This window comes from Nesoenas mayeri, assembly GCF_963082525.1.
Source record: "Nesoenas mayeri genome assembly, chromosome: 12".
In the NCBI taxonomy this organism is placed as follows: Eukaryota; Metazoa; Chordata; class Aves; order Columbiformes; family Columbidae; genus Nesoenas; species Nesoenas mayeri.
The window spans coordinates 14,445,162-14,465,614 of record NC_137547.1 but is presented as its reverse complement, the minus strand read 5'-3'; the positions used below and the strand labels follow the sequence as shown (position 1 = coordinate 14,465,614).

At 43.5% G+C, this 20,453-nt stretch overlaps 1 protein-coding gene across 15 annotated transcripts in view; it reads left to right on the top strand.

The window, feature by feature from the left end:
• Positions 1 to 386: 386 nt before the first annotated feature.
• The window catches only part of CTCF (CCCTC-binding factor), a 33,360-nt gene continuing 13,293 nt past the window's right edge, over positions 387 to 20,453 (top strand). For 2 of the 15 annotated variants that reach the window (XM_080352053.1, XM_080352039.1), the window contains exons 1-5: positions 465 to 481; positions 4,018 to 4,169; positions 4,579 to 4,731; positions 8,773 to 8,885; positions 12,178 to 12,305. In XM_080352053.1, the coding sequence (XP_080208179.1) occupies positions 12,252 to 12,305 (54 nt within the window). In that variant the 5' untranslated portion in view covers positions 465 to 481; positions 4,018 to 4,169; positions 4,579 to 4,731; positions 8,773 to 8,885; positions 12,178 to 12,251. Of the gene's footprint in view, positions 482 to 1,573; positions 1,647 to 4,017; positions 4,170 to 4,218; positions 4,281 to 4,578; positions 4,732 to 7,535; positions 7,549 to 8,772; positions 8,886 to 12,177; positions 12,331 to 18,213; positions 18,311 to 20,453 lie in introns of those variants that run through there. The other 13 variants (XM_080352041.1, XM_080352040.1, XM_080352051.1 and 10 more) reach the window with 12 other exon arrangements.

Here is a 20,453-nt window from a genome sequence, read left to right as displayed (position 1 = left end):
CCCGAGGGCCGCGGGAAGGGGCCGGCCCGGCCGCGGTACCGGCCCCACCTCACCCCGCCGGCCACGCCCCCAGTGCTGCGTGACGCACGGACGCAACGCACGCACGAGCGCGCGCGCCGGCCGACGCCGCGGCCCGGCGTTTGAAGTTGGCGCGCGATCCGCGCCCTCGCCCCGCCCGCCGCTCCCAGCCTGCCCCGCGCGGCCGCTTCCCCGCGCGCCCGGCCGTCCCTCCCCCCCAGCCCTCCCCGCTCCGGCCGCGGCCGCGGCAGCCGCGCTGGCGCACGCGCATTCCGCCCGCCCGCCGCCATTTTGTGTCCGAAGCGACTGTGGAGCGATTAAACCGCGAGCTGGTGCTGGGCGCTAGCGGCGGCCGCGGCGGGGCGGGCGGGGCGCGGCGCGGCGGCTCCGCGGGGCCCGTGGGCGGCGCGGGGCGGCGGCGGGGCCCGGCGGCCGGAGCGAGCTCGGCGGGGTGCGGGCACAGGTAAGCGGCGGCGGGGGGTTTGCAGTCGCTTTCTCCGGCCTCTAGGTGTCACGATGGGGCTCCGGTTCGGCTGGGGCCCCGCAGCGGCCGCCGCCGGGGAAGCAGGGGGCTTTGTCTCCCTCTATCGTCCCCAGCGCGGCCGGCGCCTGGCCTGCCACCGCCGCCATTCCCCACAGCGCGGCGCTGGGCTGCGGGCCCGCCCGGGCCTCCCTTCCCACCGTCCCCGCCCGGGCCGCCGCCGACCGGCTGGGCCCGACTCCATTTTCTTTTCCTTTGTCTCCTCCGCCGCGCCACCGGGGCTGATTACCGCCCCCTCCTCCCCGCCACGCGAGCGGCCGGCACCCCCCCCCCCCCTTCCCTTCCCCTCCCGTCCCTTCCTCCTCCCCTCCCCCGCCCTCCCCGCCCCGCCGGGCCCGCTCCGCTCCCCACCCGCCGCTTCCCCCACCCCGCCACCCCCTCCGCCCTCCCGCCGTCTCCGCGCGAACCTCAGCGGGGCTCGGCCCGGCGCCCCGCACCCGCGGCTTCCCTCGCCGTCCGCTCGGCTCCCGCCCGCGGGGCGGCGGCGGCGGCTGCGTGTCCCGCTCCTGCCGGCCGCCGCCTCGCTGCGCTGGCGTGTGCTGCGGAGTGAGAGGCGCTGCGAGGCGCAGAGCGGGACTCGAGCTCCCTCTGCAAGGCAGGCTGAGCAGCGCCATGCAGCACCGGGACGCGGGCACGGCTGGGGGGCGCCCGCTCTCGCCGCGCTGCCCGGCCGCCAACCCCCCCCCCCGCACCCCCCGCCTCGCTCAGCGCGGCGGACGGCGGGGACCGCGGGCGTCCCCCCGCACCGCCCCTCTCCCCAGCCCTTCCCCTCCACTGGGGCCGCCACCGACCCGGCGACAAGTTGTGTCACTTGTTTGGACTCGGCCTGGGCTGCGGGCCCGCCGGGGCGCGGTGCGGGGCGGCCGCTCTCCGCAGCCCGGCGCTTGCTCGGGGATGGGCCTCAAAGCTCATCCCAAACCGCGGGTTTATTCCCTCTCTAGCCTGGGTTTATTCGGCGGGAGTGAGGGGCAGGGTGAGGGGAAAGCACAAAGCCCGATTCTTTCTGTGATGCAGAGGAGGAAATCGCACATGCTCCGTGTCCAAACAGTTTGCGTTTTGTTCTCTACATCAACGTGAAATTTCTCCGGTAAATGTGTTTGTACGGTGTCTGATTTGGCCTTGCCTTAGTTTCGTGAAACGCCTTCGTTACAGGGGTTTTGGCACGTTGTATGCATCCTTTTCTGGTCCGTGTAATCCTCAGGACTTGCCTACTGCTGAGAACGAGCTCGCTTTCCTGTTTGTGACTTCCTTTTTCTTCCCCAGTCTTTTCCCCCTTAAATAAATGCGTGGCTGTTCCTCACGTCTTGCCAGATACTGAATCCTGGTAATAAACTCCAGAGGTGTTATTAGAAGTATCTGAAATACTGTTTACCGCTTCCATTATATACATTTTTTGTTTCAATGCAGGAAGCATGTAAATATTTTTCAAGTTCTCCAGTTTATTCTGCTTTTGCAGAGCCTGTTGAATTTGCAGCAGTCTGTTGGGTATAAGAAATAGCTCCATATTGTATTCAAGCTGTAGTTGTTACTTAAGCTATACCTAGCATTTTGCTTTACTAGGGAAGACATCAGTAGGACTGAAGAAAGGAGTAATTTGAGCATAAAGGCAAAGCAATGCTTCATTTTTTTTAATTTTTTTTTTTTTTTTTAGGTTGATTTCTTTTTCTGAACTTCAGTTTTGCTTTTTTGGTTATATAGGGCTAGCTCAATTTGAATGTCCCCTGTACTTGTAGTATACATGAAAGGTATTGGGATGTACAGAATGGCTTCATAAACACTCTTGAAACTTCATGGGATATTTTTGAGGGTTAATGTCTAGCAAAAGGTGCAAAATTTTAGTTCCTATAGCTTCAAGTGACCCTGCAGCTGAAATAATACAGCAGGTGTTGTCCAGTTTGGACAGAGCTGGGGGAGCTGTCACTACAGCGTTAAGGTTGCTGGCAGCTTGTGTCTGCAGCGTTACTGAGGGAAGGAGCTATTTCAAGAACTGCTTTTCGCATTAGCAGGCTGTATCTGGAATATGAACTGTAGCTAATTTGTGTGGATCGTTACCAGCTCTTGTGACTGCAGGTTGACACCTGCCTGAGACCATTGCTGTTGTCTTGAAAATACCAGAAGCTGACTCACATTATTATTGTGTGTATTCAGCATTTACCCAAAAAGTAGAATAATATATGATTACTAACTTAAGAATTTCTGTATAGAACCTATTCCAGAACTTAATTTCATCTCTTCCCCTTAGTACTTCATGTCCAAGAACTGCTTTTCTAAAGGAGGTTTTTAGAAGTCAGTTGTTGGGCACAGTGAGGCTCGTCTGCTCTTTGAGAAGAGCCAGCCTGTTCCTTGCCCTTATCCCTCCTAGTTTGGCAGATGCCTCATCACTTGCAACAGTGAGCACTGTTGAGCTCTGACCTCTTGAGAGCTCTTCTGCTCTGTCTAAACAGTTTTCTCATATGCCAGCTATTTCAGATGGATTATCTGCATAAAAACTCCCTGATTTACTCATTCTGGCAGCTCTTGCTTCTCTTACCTCTTCTTTACCAGAGTGGGAATGCTTGAGCATTAGGATCACAAATATTGCTTCTTTCTGTGCTTGTACGTGCTCTAGAAATACCTGTAACAAGGAACAGCCACGGCTGCTACCTGTACACGTGAAGGCACACGCTGACTGAACTTCTGGTGTTCAGCTTTCACAGTGGAGCTGAGAGAAACCAAAGCCTTAACTGGGTCGCTGTTTTGTTTGTGTTAACTTACTGAACTGCACTGATTTGTTTGCTTAACTTTAAACCACTGTTCATCCATTTGGCTCTAGTTCAGATGCCCAGTTCAGTCTCTGTTGTACAAAACCTTGAAATGTCAATACAATATCAAGCTCTACTGCTCTGCAGTGCTACGTGGTCTTAGAGACAAGCACAGATTCAGTAAACTTCCTTTTTCGTTGTTCAAAGGGTATATTTACTGCTCATAAAAGTGGTTCAGAACATGCCTTCATTTTTTTACATTTTTTGCTGAAACTTAGGAAGAATCTTTGTCCTATACTGACTGTAACTTAAGATTTTTATTTTTATTTTTATTTTTTTACTGCAGGATATTTGAATTTAATTTAAAACGCTCTGTTCTGCTTCTGTCCTGATTCTTTCCAATAATACATCATGCTTTGGGAGTTAAATGAGATATACTTATTCTAGGCATATTTTGACAACTAAGTAGTAGCTGCTTGGCCAAGTGATCTCGCTGTTTTCTGATAAACAAAAATAACCTTGAAGAGTAGAATAAATGTCAGGTGGATAGGAAGTTTTATTTTTCAGGTTGTGTGAACATTCAGGTAACTGTACACTAAGCAGTTCAATTTTAGCATCTAATATAAATTAAACTTAAGGTGAAGTTCCCCTCATTTAGTATTACAAAGACTTGAAAACTATCAAGTCTTAATGTCTTTTCAATATGGTTCTTAACAGGTGAAATACAGAAGTAGTAGAGACAGCTCTCGAGAACTGTGCAGTTAACGTTACTTAGAGGAGATCTGGGATAGAATGAAGAATTCCTGAAGAATTGTTCTTTAACTGTCCCTACAGATGAAGTTGAGAGTCATAGACTTTACAGTTGCAAGGTAAAGGTTTGTTTTTAGAGATCCTTCAGTTCCAGCCTTCCCATGTTTTACTGTCAGCTACCTGAGGATTTTGGTTTGCTGTATGGAGCTGATATGGAGAGGCAAGGCCAGGTATGTTGAAAAGCATTTACAAGCAGTGCAGCGACCAGGTCGCTGTACTGATAGCAGGGCAGCAAGCTGTGCTGCAGGGTATTTTCTTTGCACCCTCTAGTTCAGGTGATATGGCCAGATACATATTTTGTCAGTCAGCTATTGGCATAATCTTATTTTTCTGTCATAGCAACAAACTTGTGAAGTTTCTAGAGCTTCATGGGTTTCACTGAAAAGCTTTACTCAAATGTAAAGACACTGTGAACTAAGTTCAGCTTATACTGAAAATCTTATTTTACCTCTCTTCTTTTTTCCCCAGAATCTAACAGTTTCTGTTGACATCATTGTACTTGTCAAATTCTAACAAAACAGAAGCCAAATCATCACAGATTGTTTGGAGCATGAAATATACCTTTGTCTGTATTAATATGCATCATGATTAGAAGCTTGTATGTGTCTCATACATCAGCAGGTAAAGTAGCTGTCTGTAGAGGAGAAAGTAACTTGGTCCAATTGTAGAAATAATATTACTTGCCTTAACTGGGATGTCAAAGTAACCCTTACCCCCTCTTTCAGATGTTTAGAATTAAGTTGCTATTCTGAAAGCTTCTGAAATTTCTCTATTTTTTTAAGGTAAAAAGGTAAAAAAAAAACAAAACACAAACACAAGACAAAACATAAACAAAAAAATACCCCAGAAAACCCACCACGAAAGTACACTGGGGAGGTGAGTGAGGCGTCTGCCTTGACCAATGTATTTTTTTCCACTTCTAACACTGGACTATCCCTAGCTGTACTATTGGAAGGACTGTTGTGTAGTTGATGCACTTTGGAACACTAGGGAAATTCCAGGAGGTTGGAAAGGTGCTGGTGTGTTAAAAGGAGATGGAGTGGATGACTGGCAGTTCATAATGTTGTGCTGCGCAGAGCTACCTGAGCCACCTGAGGTATTTGATCGGCACTGCATGATGTTAATACGTATATAGTTTACATGTACTACCAGCTTTCCCATTTGTTCTTAGTACAGGTTTTAGTTAACAAGGAGAGGAAAAAAAGTATGTAATTAATCCTAGTAAATAAAGCTTGAATGAAATAATAGCTCATTAAATGTATTATTTGACTTTGTTAAAGGTATCTGTATATATTGAGGGCCTTACAGAATATAAAAATTAATACTGAATACCAGTAAGTGCCATTCAGTTCAGGATACCTCAGGAATAGTCTGGGTGTGTACAAGACTGAACGGTTTCCACAGATGTTCAGCAAAAACTGGTAATTTCTTGTCACAGTTTGTTTTCATTACTGATTTTCTTGGTGCACAATGTCTTTTGATCTAAATCTTTGCATGATAAAACTGTGGTTCATGGAAAGGCAGATAGCACTAAGGCAGCCACTGTGATTGCCAGGTGAAGTAGATCCAGTCAGATTCGTGTGCTAAGGCTGCCGTATGCGAAGCTGTACACTGAGGAACAAGGTGATTCAGCTGAATGTAAATCAAGGCATGTGGTCTCCTAGAAAGCACTGGCTGAGCTGCATTTTGGAGTCAGAGTGGCTAAACAGCATAAATGTGAGTTTCCAAGGTGATGCTGTGACAAAGAAGCTAGTGTAGTTTTCAGATGCATTAATGGAATAAGTAGAGATACATTCTTGCCCATGTGAGGTGGGCTGAAGTCATTACCAAAATATTGTGTGGTGTTCTGGCATCAGCACTTAGGGGAAAAAAAAAAAAAACGCCAAACAAAATTACTGTCTGCAAGGGAGATTAATCTCCAGTTTGATGGAGAGCTAAGAAGTAATGCCATGCAGTGAAGTGTTCAGAGTTTACTGTGCAGCTGCTTGACAAAACTGAGAGGTGACTTCATTAGTCCACAGGCATCTCTGGCAAGGTAGTACTGGATATTAGTGAGCTTTTTAATCTTGCAGACAAACACGATGAGAATTTGTAGCCATATAAGTTTAAATTAAAAGTTTTTCACAGTGAAGGTGATTAACCATTGGATTATGATATGAAGAGCAGTTGTGTATTTCTTAATGTCTTTGAATCAAGATTGTGGAAAAAAGTCAAAATTCAGCCAGCTACAAGGTGCTGAACTTTCGTTTAGTGTATGTAGAGAACTGTAGTTCATAAGAGATAAGACTCAGTGATCAAATGAGAAGTGATCATGTGAAAGAAAAAAGATGGGGAGAAGCTCCTCTTTCCCCACCTTCCATCTTTTGACCAGAGATAGATTTAGGACTTTTCCTTAGAAATCTAGAACATGATCAAGGCAGTAAAATCTTCTGAACAGGAGAAAGTAAGCAGGTATTGATATATGTTGGAGGTGTGGAGGCGTATCAAAATAGAGCCCCATATATTTACTCCAAAAAAAATAAGTCCTTATCTGTGGCTACAGTATTAGTGAGCTGTTTGTAGGATAAATGTTACTCCCTTGCTGCTGGCTCATGTTCAGCTTGTTACCTCCCAGGTAGCTGTAGGACCTTGTCAGCAGCGCTGCTGTCCTGCCAGTCAGTCCCAGTGCTCAGTGAGGGTGAAGCAAGGTGACTTTTATGGAATCCACTTCAGAAAATACAGTTTAGTAAAAGTGTTATTTATTTTATATGTTATAAAATTATTTAATTGTATTTTATTTACTGCATTTATATGAACCGAGTGAAATTATTTTACATGCAGTGATCGTTTTAAAGTGGATGCTGAGTAAAATACTGAATTAATCAGGAATTAAACTAGAGAGATTGAAGCTGCAGAAGAAGGAGCAAACAACGCTTTGTAATTACGTGCTATGATAATGCATCATGTGTGGAGACTTGACACAATCGTTTTGACACTTTCTGAGCTCTCCAGAAAGTTAGTGAGTAGCCTGATGGTGGACTAAGCATCTCTAGGTAGAGATTGCTGAAAGCTTTAAGTATTTTTCATGTATTGCATATGTTAAAAATGTGGGAAGTGGGGAAATGTAAGCTTGAGAACAATCCCAGCTGCAGAGCTAACTTGCATATAATCTGCATGCTCCTCTGGATGGTGATTTCAACAAAAGCACCTGATGCTTGAGTTTGGCAAGTCTGATTTCTCCTGGCTGTTTTTAAGATGGCAAATAGGGCAGCTCTGCTATTGCCACTTGTACTCGTTGCAGAAATTTGGTCTATGTCCAGTCTGATTACTGTTCTGTGGTTCCTACAGTTCACACAAGGCCAACTTTTAGGTAGATGCAGTGAGTTTTGTGGTGATCCTGTACCTTGTAGAAGGAAGAAATGGGGGAAATCCACCACAACTGATGGAAAACCTCTTTTGGTAAGAGAGCCTGGAGACAGTGTAGGTTCAGAAGGGGATCAGTGGCTCCGAAGGCTCAGATCCCTGATCCTGTGGCTGGGTGTTGGGATGAGGGTGGTAAACCACAGACATGACTGACTGTTCTCCCTGCACAATGTTTCCCATTTGAGCTTCTGGAGACAGGCTACTGGACTAGATGGACACTGATCTGTCTTTGCAGGGTATTATTTTAATGTTAGCATTAGAAAAAAGATCCCCCTCCCCCCCCAACCTATTGATAAAGGCTATATAAGTGAATTTACAGGTCTTGCTATGTTGGGAATAACTCCAAAGCATTTAGGGAAGTGAAAGCCATGGTTTCCCTGGAAAACTGAGTTAGCTTGTGTTGGGACTGTTGTGACCCCATTGCCTTCCACTCGTGTTCTGGCAATTGCATTGCCAGGTAATGACTTGGTCAGCTGAATTTGCTTCCTCTGTGTGTCCATCCATTCCTTCCCATCCCCACTCCCTCCCCCCCAAAAAAAAAAAGTGGAGGCAACTAATATAAGTGGATGTAGAAAAACTGCAGCTCTGGGTTTGATTTGAGCCTTTGTGGAATCACACCTCAAAATATTTTTGGGTAAGTAGAGGCTTTCTGAAAAGTTGAGACCACAAATACTAATGGCAGCATTTAGATATCTGTGAACTTTTTTTAGTCTTTTGAAATAGAATGGTAACCTTTGCTGTGTGTTTAGAATCACTGTCAAGGGAATTCTCCCATTTTTTAATGCTGAAAGAAACATCGTTGCTCTGGACAGGCTCCTGGAAGAGCTTTTAGCTACAGTGGAACCAGTAGTGATTTTTGGCCAATTATTTCACCTTCTTGTGTAGTTTCTGTGCCTCCTTTTATTTGATTTGTGAAACTGTTTCCTTGAAACCACCTATGACATCCAGAGATTTAAAATGAAAACTGGAAATGCTACTGAATTAAAAATGACCCCCTGGTTTGGGTTGTACACACTTGACATAAATGTAACAATACTACATTTTAAAACAGGAGCTTTCTCCTATGTGCTGTTTACAGTGGAGGTGCAATATGAACTTCAGTTTTGCTTTCCCGCTGTGTACTGTGAGAGAACCCATTAGAGGTACTTCAGGAGTGTTCAGATAACAGGTTGGAAAAAAATCAAGTTTTTAAAGACTGGTAGTTTTAGGCAAAGTTTATCAGGTCATTAAAACCTTTTTTCTTTTCTTTTCTTTTTGGAGGATGGAAGAAGTTAGTGTTTCCCAACATTCCTGCTGAGTATATAACTTACTGCCATTTCTGATCTTTGAAGAGAGATTTATCGCTTCCTGTGGCAATACTGAATACTCAAAAGGTACTCATTGATTACTTAATCCTTGCCTACCTTCCATATTAATGCATTCCTCTCCTTCCTGCTCAGGAATGACCACTGTTGACTCCTACCTACTCTGAGCTACTAGAGCATTATATGAGCCCAGAGCAGTTTACACTTGGCTCCTGTAGTGTGTATGGAAATAGTTTTGTCCTGTTGAAGCAGCTGCATCTTCTCCCTGTTCTACCAGTGTTTTGACCTACATGAAGAATAATTTGGCAGCTTCCATGACAGTATGATGGAGGAAGCTATCAAATAGTCAGATGTCTGACTTACCTGATGTGACATCTGTAATGTTTTTGCAGACATCTGCTTTGAGTGGCTTGTGCAAACAAATCCTTAGGGATGTTTTCTCCAGCTCCACCAGATTCAAGGAAGGGGGATAGCATCGAATGTCTTGCTCTGTTATCAGTCTGGCTCTCCCTGCTTCAGATGTACTTGATCCAGTGCAGTTGTTGGTCAGTACGGTGTTTTAATATTTATTTATGTCCCAGAGCTGCATTTTCAAACAGACTGTCTACGTGCTGGCAGCCAGGGAGCCTCTTCAGCCACCTCCTGGCACTCAAGATATAGCTTCTTGTTAAGATTCTAGAGAAAAGAGCACACTAGTTTCTTTAAAGCCAGATTTTTCTTTTTCATTCATTTGCATTTACTCATTGTCCTGGGTTTTCTCCTGCAAATTAAAAGGAAAAATACATTAAGTCCTTTGCCAGCACTGCTTCCAGCTTGTCTGTAGGAAGTTCATATAGGAGCCTTGTCCGATGTTGATTTTTGTATAGCCCTTCTTTTACTTCACTGGTTCAATCCTGGGGTCAGTGCAGGGCTGGCTTTCAAGTCAGATGACGATGTTTAGAGTTCTTTTTAGCAAATATTTTAAATAGCTGTAAGATTGGAGTTTCCACATCATCTCTGAGCAACCTGCTGCAATATTTGACCACTCTCGTTATTGCAGCTTGCCTGTTGCATCTTGTCCTTTCACTGTGTACCTCTGATAGTGTGGTTTCATCTTCTCTTTACCCTCCTGTTAGGTAGGTGAAGGCAGCAGCAAGATCTTCCCTTGGCCTTCTCACAGCTAGCGGTGTCAGTCTGTTCTTGCAGGTCTTGTCCTTTAGAGCCACGTCATCGTTTTCGCAGTCCTCTAATAGGCTCTTTCCACTGTATGTCAGCATACTAAGCTCAAAAATGGACATGTGGAGCACTTAAATTTTTCAGCTTATCCCTATTTTCCTTCAAGCTTATAAAATCTTTCCCATATGTCAAAGATCTGATTGGAATGTAAATTTATGCAAGGTATTTTATGCCAGAAAATACGCTGGTTACTGTAACAGAAGTAGGCTGTCTTCCAGGAAAGGAGGACAGGAGTGGCTTTTCTTCTCCCTGGGACATTACCATGGAGTGGATCAGGACAGCTGTGCCTTGCAATTTTGAAATATGCAGTGTTGGGAAGCTTTGCTCCTTATGTTGTACATGAGCAAGATGATGTTCCTTAAGCAGTGTCTGAGCTGCTTACTTGAAAACTCCAGTGGCTTGTTTACTTATAGAGAGTCTGTATAGACCTTGTGAAAAGAGAGCAGCGATGGTTGTGCTTTGTATTAATGTACCATCGGTTGTAATCCACACGTATCCCTGAATTTATGTTGTTTATAGTGTGGAAAAGAAATACAATTATTATTGGTTTGTTTCTTTTTTGCCCTACTAGGAGATTGGGTGCAATATTTATTCAAAATGGATCCTTCCACTCGTTAAGTCATTTGCCAAGCAGAAGATTTGGTTTTGAAAATGGAAAGAAAACTATTTCTTGATGCAAAATTTCAGGAAAACTCAAGTTAGGATTAAGAAGTAGCAGTAGATAAAAAGATGCTTTCATTCCTTTAGGTGTGCTCAATTGAAGAGTCCTGATGTGTTTTGTCAGGTGAAGAAACTTCTGAGATAATACAGTTCCAGGCAGGAGGTGTTTGTTGTGCATCAAATGTCTTCTGAATTTAGAAGTCCTTCACTCTTAAGGCTTTTCTGTGTTAATCTGCCAGTCTTTAAGAAATAGCAGTCTTCTCCAGAGTTACAAGTCAGGAATAAAAACTCAGCTACTACCTGTAACTATTTTACATGCCAACCACCGCTGTGCGCAAGCTCTCACCAGCACAGAACCTGGCAAGGATGCAGCTTGTGTCAGCAGTCTTCGTGTGCCCTTAGCACCCCATGTATCCTCTGAGCATCCCCTTCGCTGGTCAGCAAATGCATGTAGCACAGGTGATTTTTGCAGAGTAAGCGTTAAATAAAAGGAGGTCGATTCCAAATGCTTTTTAGAAAAGCTTACCATCCCTGAGCATCCAGAGCCCAACAAACTTGTTATCAGTAGTGCTCTGTGAAGCTGCTAAACAATTAAAAATAGACTTGCCAAGGAAAAAATGAAGCCAGAACCCAGACTTGAGTACCTTGTACTAAATAAATGACAGAAGAACCGGTGGGGGGGGAAAAGTACTTAAATTCAAAGGGTGTAGAACTAGTGTGAAATTCAACACTCCTTGGCCTGCATCACTGAGTGCGGCAATATGTGCCTCGCTTTAGAATTACTCCAGTGGAGTTGCTCACTCTTCCCAGGGTTTCTAGGGTATATACACACTGAGGACTGAACAGGATTACAGATGAGAAATAGTGTGCTGTTGTAAATATTTTAGTTGTGTAAATGTGGATATTTTAAGCCCTTAATTGATTAGGGTAACACTTTGCAACCCTTCAATAAGCTGAGGTTGTTCCTTCTCACAATAATAAGGCTAGAAGCCTGTTAGAGCTGATTTTGTTACTTTATTGATAGTGTTACTACATCAACAGTATGTAACAGGTTATATTTGCTCTAGTTTACATCCCTTTAATAATAAAAACTGCTTTTGTGTTGTGGTTTGGTATTCCAAAGCACAGCAGGAAAAAAGGACATCTGAAGTAGGCATAACCAGATCTAAAATGTCACATTGCACCCTCAATTTGACATGAGACATACAGAGTTTTAGATTGTAGGAACCATAAATACTAAAGAGTTTGAGAACAGACAGAGAGAGGAGTTTGTAAAATGAGTTAATTCTTCCTGGTGAAAAGCATTAAAGCTGATTAAAATATTCTTTTGGTGCTGTTTATGATTTAAGTGAAGGGGTCCTCAAGCAGTTATCAATGCTGTTCTTAGACGTGTAAGACTACGCATTTTCCATTAAACAAGAATGAAACATTCAAACAGTGCTTTTTTTTTTCTCCCCCCCTTTTCTTCCCTTTCTCTTTTATGTAGTTTCACTAGTACGACTCATCTGTTCTGTTCCAGAGTGTGTTCTGACATCAACAGCTGCATGAAGAGTAGTCATCATGAAGAGAACAAATCAGTCCAGGCAGAAGTGCAGAAGCGTCAAGAACATAAATGTAAATTAAGGGGTTTTAAAGTGTGGTATGTGTTCCATGCTGAGGCAGTAGTTTCCTGGACACTTAAAAGTTACCCTGTGCTGGAAGAAACCCTCTTGCCATGCTTTTCTTTTGGCTGGCCTGAGTGTTTGGGCACGCCAGAGACCTGGTCTGGATGAAAATAAGTATCTTTTTGGCTGGGTGACTCGTGGCCTGGATTAGTTTCCTGACCAGTTAGCTGCAGTCTTAGAAATGCTTGTGCTATTGTGAGGAATAGTTTGGGTGATGTGGGTGGGAACAAGCAGGCGGTTTACAGGCAGGGATGGCTTCTCTGGCAGAGTTAGTGTGTCTGGAAATGAGGCCTTACTTCTAGTGGAAAGGTTTCTTTTCCTCCAAGGTCAAGTACCTTTGTGGGATTTTTCTTTTTGCTTCTTCTGCTTTAACAGTTGATTGTAATGCCACTTTTAGGGCTTTATGTATGAGAATATTTGGAACATGAGTCCAAGTGAATTAGATACATGTATAAAATGGGTTAAACTGCTTAAAACTTTAGCATGAGGACCTGTCTAGGGCTCACCTGGGTTTGATTCTGTTTACATTTGTTCTAGGCATGCATTAATTCAGATGAACTTTTCTGCAATCTGTGATTTAGGCTCCAGGAGTTTGTCTTGTCCATCACTCTTCTCCCATGGGTGTTTTCAAAACTCTCCTGGAATTTCCTGTCCCTGCTGCAACAACAGTAAACTACACCTCTACATTTGGTAGCCTGACATTAAGTTAACTACCGCTGACTTTTAGTTTTCCTTATATGCAGAAGGGTGTAATTTGTGAGCTGACTAATAGTTACTGCTTGGGCAGCTGTTGTTCATGGGGTAGGACCCGTGTTACCATCCCAGGGATGAGCATTTCCTGCTCCTCTGATTTGAAGCCTAAATTCCCTTCTCCAGGCAAAATATCACTAATTAATGAGTACTCGTGCAAAGATAAAAGGGTAGTTTATTCTTGGATACTTGTTCATCTAGATGAAGCCTTAGAAGAAAACAAAATCCAGATACTTGTACGTTATTATGAAGTCACCAGAATGCCAGGAAACTTGTTGCACTGGTCTCTTTTCAGGTGTGGTACTGTCTGGTGTTGCTGTTTTGGTATCATGCAGCCCTGCATGAGATGGCCAAAGAATCCTGATCTGGTCAGCCTGATTTTGAAGAAACAACTTTTTTTTTGATCTTAGCAGTTTGTTAATAGCCTAAATAAAAGCCTGAATTAATGTGGGAGGTGGGGGGTGGGGGGGATGTCCACAAATACTTGTTGATAAAACTATTAGCCTTTTCCAGTATCTACCTGCAATATTAGACTTTTTGTCATAATGGATTTTACAGGCTGTTTTTAGCAGAATTAGTTTTCTGTTGTTCGTTGTATTTCATTCAAGTATTCTAGTGGTCTTTTGTGAGCTCCTTCATCACTGTTCTATTATGAGGAACTGTAAAAAGGAGGGACTGATTAGTTTTATGACCCAGCATCAGGTGAAAATGAATTCCTCTGTGACTGCTACTTTCAAAGTGTGACTCTTTCTCTATCTTACACCTGATAAAATTGTGTGTTTGTCCTTCTGAAATGAGCTGTTGGGTTAGAAAAATAGAATACCTTTAATATATTAAAAAGGGAAACATTAAAAACCAGGTTGATACAGAAATGTTTAATTTGCATTTCCTCGCTTTCACTAGAGAATTCTCTGGGTCACTATAGAACTAATGTCATCTAGTGAGACTGCACTAGCAGTTTTTGGAAGAAATAGGGAAAATTTAAAACTAAAATTAAAGGTATGTTAGGAATGGAAGGAGAAATTAAGGAAGAATGGAACAAAGTTTAAGAACAAGAATATTTACTAAAATTGACCCTAGTACCTTCTCAATAGAACTTTAGTTCTCCAAATCTAAAGGGAAAACAAGGAGAAAAATCTTACTTCCAGAAATAAAGCTGCAAGGCTTCCACCAGACTGCTTTGTTCATTAAGGCTTACCACATCAAGCTGAAAGTCAGTTCTAGCCCAAGTGACCTGAATGTGTTCGGGATTTTTTGTCAGTAACTGCAGTGGTCTCTATTATTATTATTATTGTTGTTGTTTCTCTTCACAATGCAAGTTTCAAGCAGTTGATGTTATTGTGTTATGCTTTCCCCTCCACTGTAGGCTGCAGCTTATTATGGCAGAATTAGCTTTATTAGTGCTGGGGAACCATGATTCTGGGGCCTTTTGCCGCTGTCAGGTGCAAGGATTAAGAGGGAGCTTGTTCTCCAAACAGCTGAGGAAAGATACGGAATTGAGTTTCCTTCTGTCTTGCTGGGAGACCCTGTATATATCTGCTCCATTTTCATGTCTTACACGTGTCTTCCCTTGGGTTCTTGATCCAAAGTAACTGGTTAATTTTATCCTCAGTAATTGCAGAAAATCACAGTTGTGCTACTCGCAGACTGAAAAATAGGGTTCAGTGCTGACTGAAGGCACTTATTGCTTTGAATTATTTCATGGGACATGATGAATGTTTGAAAGAGCTCTGCTACGATCCCTGGGCAGCAGCAGCGTCCAGGAAGATTACTTTTGTAGGTTACAGAAAGAGAGGGGGGAAAAAATAGAAGGGGAGGGGTGAGGAAGGCTGGAGGTAGTTGTAGAAATGTCACGGGATGCATTTTGATTCCAATTCTACACCATGTTAGCTGTGGGTAATCAATGTCAGGGACATGGCTTGGCTGTGCTCTTGGGAGTTCAGAATGGTGAAAGGTAAAGATTACTTTTGATAACATCTGGCTGAAAGTGTGCTACCTTCACATAAGTGTATGTAAAAGGTAACTGGTTCACAATTAACCACTAATTTAAAAAAGTAGTACTGTGTGGGTTTGATCACAGTTAAATGCTGCTGACCTTGAATAGGAAGGTGCCCACAAACTGGCCGTGACCCAGAAGGTTGCAGGATGCTTGAGAGGAAGCATTGTCACTGGTAGATGGCACAAAGTGGAGGGACACAGCTCAGTGTAGCCACCCAGCTTCTGGGACACAAGGGTCTTGGTGCTGGGCTTTGCTCAGAGTTCTAAGTTGGCCCTGCTGCTTCAGGTGCCCTGGCACTCTTAACCTGCTCCTTTCCGACTGTCTGCCCAAGCATTCGTGTGGGGTATTGCATTGGGAACTGAACATGTTCTAACATAATGAACTGTTTTTCCGTGCATTAGTTTTCAGCTGGAATTAGCTTGTGATTGAGTTCATTACGGTGACCAAATTATTCTGTCTATGCAAGGGAAGGCAAGAGGTGAGAGCAGCTCTTTTGGCAGCAGCGCTGTGTTTTCCTGTCTTATAGGGATTATGAAACCATTAGGCAAGTTAATAACCTGGTCTTCTGTCTGGTTAATGGGGAGAAAGGTGGGTTCCTCTAGATGGTAATTTAGTGTAGTGATCCACTTCAAAGCTTTGAATCACTGTCTGGAAGGTTGTGCTCTTCTCCCTGCCCTATTTAGGGAGGCCAGCCTTCCAGCCCAAACACCTCTGTTAGGTAAGCGCCAACAGGACTTCAAACGCTGCCAGAGCTGACTGGCTGCGTTCGATCCCTTTGCAGGGTCAGTACTTAAGGAAGCCATCCTTCTACAAACAACTACATGTTTACAATTGCAGCTGTCATTCCTGTAGCTTTTTTACAGATTTCTTAAGGCTTTTTCACCTTGTCAAATTCTGCTTGTGGGTACCTGACCCTACAGAGAACTCTCCAAGCTTTTCTTCCTACCGCCATTCCAATTGTCAGGATTTTTTGCTTCTACTACCACACTGTGTGGAGAACAAGAATTGGCCTGCTTTGAGAAGAGGTTGCACGTACACCTAGTTCATGTTTACAGTTTCTTGCCTGTCTAGGGGTATTACTGATATACTCAGGAGACTGGGAGCAATTGTAATGAATGGTGAATAAGAGCAGTGCAGTGCTAGGAAAGACTGTGTTCAATGCTTTGTGTTTAATACATGTCTATTTGTCTTTAAAAAAGTTACATTAATGCCATGTTCATCTTGTACCAGGGAATCCCTGCTGGAGGAAATGCAAAGGCCTGTTAAGCTGCATTGTCTTTGACTGAGCCTAGTGGGAGGCTTTTCAGAAGAAAGATATGGCTGTTTCAGGATGGGGAAGAACGGCCAAGTGCCTCCTGCAGTTACCTTCCCTCTGCTAATGTCCTGAAAAACAGACACACACTTATTGACTGCAAGCAGCAAAAAAAAATAATTAAAAAGAAAAGAAAAAAAGAAAAAAAATGCTTGTTTGTCATTGGATGGAGCTTAAAAAAAAAAAAATCTTTCTCTTGCTTTAGGCAGAAATACTGCATAACTAGATTCTTAGGTGAGGTTTTTGGTTATTCCTTGTTCCAGCTTGCAAATGTTTACAGGATATGCAGAAGAAACAGACGTCTCTCATGTTAACATCATCCTTTGTTTCCCCTCCTATATCATTTTTAATAACTGGCTAATCAGTAAGTGTCAAAGCCAATTTTGGAGTGGGATGTGTATGTGGATTGACTTGAGTTCAAAGTCTGAATGTGGTGCATGGGGTTTTTTTGCTTGTAGTAGGGTAGCTGCTGATATTTTCATTATTTTATGAAAACCAAAGATTTATTGACAGCACATGGCTTCATTGTTTCTATTGATTTTTTGTTTTCTTTTTTCTTCAAGTGAACTGTATAATATAGCACTAAGTCTGCTTTTCAATTGCTTTGAATGCCCCACAGTTTTTAAGAGACTGTATCTTGTTTGGCAAAAAATGAATATTTTGCTGTTATTTGGTCCGTGAAACTGTGTGGGTTTGATCCCAGTTAAATGCTGCTGACCTTGAATAGGAAGGTGCCCACAAACTGGCCGTGACCCAGAAGGTTGCAGGACGCTTGAGAGGAAGCATTGTCACTGGTAGATGGCACAAAGTGGAGGGACACAGCTCAGTGTAGCCACCCAGCTTCTGGGATGCAGTTCAGGTTGTGGTGTGCGGGGTTGTTTTTTTTGGTGTGTGTTTGGTCTTTTGGTGTTTTTTGTTTTGTTGGTGGGGGTGGTTTGTTTTTTAAAGGTTGGCTGAGAGGCAGGTAAATGCCTTTTTGTGACAGTAGCTTTATTGTAAATAGCCCAGCTAGAAAAACATGCAGTAGCACTAGCTGTCCTGATACATGAACATCTGTGTCTGAGTTTGTACCGTCTGCATTGACATCTAGAGCAAGTTGTCATTAATGCTTCTACAATTAAAATTTTGCAGGATTGCTTTAATTGAATGCTTTGTGTCTCGTTCTTTTTGTGTTGATGTGGTGACTTTTATCAGCCTTGCTGTACTGCAAGCAGTGTTACATCATGTTCCTGTCTATTAAGAGTTTATACCTTCAAGACAAATGCTTTGCTGGTTAGGTGTGAGGCTTTTGGAAGGGATCTGGAATGGCAAAATGCCTTGTTGCAGTTTGGCTGAGACCTCGTGTGCTGCAGTCGGTAGGGCTAGTTGGCTTTAAATTATTTTCTCTCAAGCAACCTTTGGTTCCTGTTACTGGAATAAGATGTTAGTTGTATCGTGTGCATACCCCATCTTATTTCTACTTGTTTCAGTTTTTTAGGTGAGCTGCTCATCAACTATTTGAGAAAGCTTAGGTTTGTTGTTTGGACGTCACAACTCATTACCTGGCTAATTGGGTTGTGACAGTGCATTGAGCTGTTTGGTGACGCAGGGTGTCTCATTTGAGTTGGTAGAGCCCGTTGAGCGAGCATGTGTGTAAAGATGAGCTGAGCTATTAAATTGGAATTGTTGTGTTGATTGCAGATGTTCTTTGCGCCTTCCTTGGTCACTCTCCTTTTGGAAGATCTTATCTTTCAGGTTTTTCAGTCTTGATTTACTAAATCATCTTCTGTTAACCTCCTCCTTTGTTTTCCTTTTTAGATTCAGTCATTGTGGAACTAAGCTATTGGTATAAGGTACAGTAACTAGTAGGAAGAGAGCTGAAGATAAAAGCCAGAAATAAAAGGTTGGGAGAATGGTAAGACAAAATATGTTCAGCAGTTTTTGTTGCTAGTATTCTGCTGTAATGCTCTTAGTTGTAGCAAACGACACGTGTTCTCTGAAATATCAGAAATGTTTTCTCAGAACTTGCCTGGGTAATTTTTAGGAGTCTAAATGGGTAAAAAAGGTTGAGGAAGATCTGCTTCTATTAAAATCAGTGGAAGTGGAAAATCCTCAGCAAGATGCAGGATCACATCCAGTGAGTTGATAGTATCTTCTGGTGACCCCTCTCATAAATATAAAACTTTCCTCTAAAACAGTCTTTGTGAAAAAGGAGGATTACATTTAAAGAAAATAGATAAAGGAAAAAAGCTGCAAATTCTTCAAGACAGAATGATTGAGAAGTGAAATGGACAGGCAGCACAAAGCTCACCACAGCAGAGATGGAGAGTCTCTCCGGAGAGCTGGTTTAATAGGTGGGAGCCTGTACATTTTGCTTCCTTTTCTCTTTCAAGTTTAGAGACCATCCCTTGTTGCCCCAGTTGTAGAAGTATTTTTGTTCGAAAATCCACACTTCAGAAGAAATCTTGGTAGCATGATGAGATTTTTGAGCTGGCTTAGACGTCGCTCGGGACTCCTGTATATTTCTTTATCTTTATGGTACATTATTAATATAACCTGGAGTGGTTTGTAGTTTTCTTCAAAATACTGTAACACTTCCCACGCTGGCAAGAGCCTGGTTTAAAAACAATAGTTTTCAAATTTATTTACTGATAAGAACAGGCTGCAGTGTGTAGCATGGAATAGGCAGGAGAAAATGTTCATGTGCTGAATTTTGAAGCGTGGGAGGTCTGAGTCAGGATGAACTGGAGGGCAGGGCAGGAGAACGTCCCTCTGTGCTGCTGCAGAGCGTCTCGCTCACCGCTGGAGGACAGCTGTGCTTTTCCGGCCGTTGCTTTGGGGTCTGGCTTTCTCAGGTTACTCTAGGGTAAGAGAAAAGCATCTCTAAGATAGGAGAAGGAGCTGGAAGAAGTGTCTTAGTTTCTTGGCTGGGTGGTTGTAAGAATCCTTGTAAAACTCCACACATGTTATGCCCTTCATTGTGAGCATCCTTTGAACAAAATCTTGCCTGCCAGTGGTTATTTGGTCTCAGGGTAAGCCTGTGGTCCTCAACTGGCAAAACTTCTTGACCACGTGAACCATGTTCCAGAGCCTTCATGTATGTGAGTGACCTGTTCCTTGGTGGACACAGGATTGTTCTGGGCTGTGACTCTGAGATGGTGCCTTCCTACCACTCTGGAGGACCTGCTTCTGCAGGATCCTGGAGAACACTGGCAAATCTTGGCTGTTTGGTTTGCTTTCAGGTGACTTAGGCAGGCTTGTTACCAACTTTGGTATTGGCATTTCATGTGAAGGTCCTTTATGAGAGTCCCTCCTCTGCTCAGAGCTGCCTGTGTTTGTATTGAGGTTGCTCACCTCTTCTGGTCCTCTACAAGGGACCAAAATGGAACTGCATTAGCTCTGCAGATGGACTCTTACCATTTTTTCCCTCCATCTTAAATCTTTTGTTACCAATCCCTCCCTGTTTTGTTTAGCTCTTTCCTTCCTTCCTGTTCTTGTCCAGAGACTTTTGGTCACCTGAAAAGGCTTTTCCTTCTCTCTCTCTGCACATACTTGAGATAATTGAAAAACAGTTTGCTCCGATTGTTTCACAGTTGCTGTAGGCCAAAGACCAGTGCTCCGTTCTGATCGCCTGCTGGCTAGTGTTAAGTACTTACATCATCTTGTGTACTTCAGCTGTTTGTCCATATGGATTTGCTCTGACTTGAAAAGCTGACGGGTGGTAAAGGAAAGGAGAGGCCGGATCCCTGTAGGGAGTGCACATGAAGCCATATGTCAGTATTTCTGGTTATCTGGTGCCACCTGGAGACTGCTGCTGCCCACAACATCGTGAATATCAGGACTGCATATTAATAGATGTCTGAGCAGGCTGAAGAACAATATGAGCTTTATTGTTCTCACAACAGAAGTGCAGGGTGCTAGAAAAGGTGGTAAAAGCAAGCACTTGTATGTATCTTATCATTCTTAAAGCTAATGAAGACTGACAGCTGTTTCATGCTTATGTATCTCAAAAATGAGTACACAAGATAAATGTAGGTATTTGAAAGCAGTGTGATGTG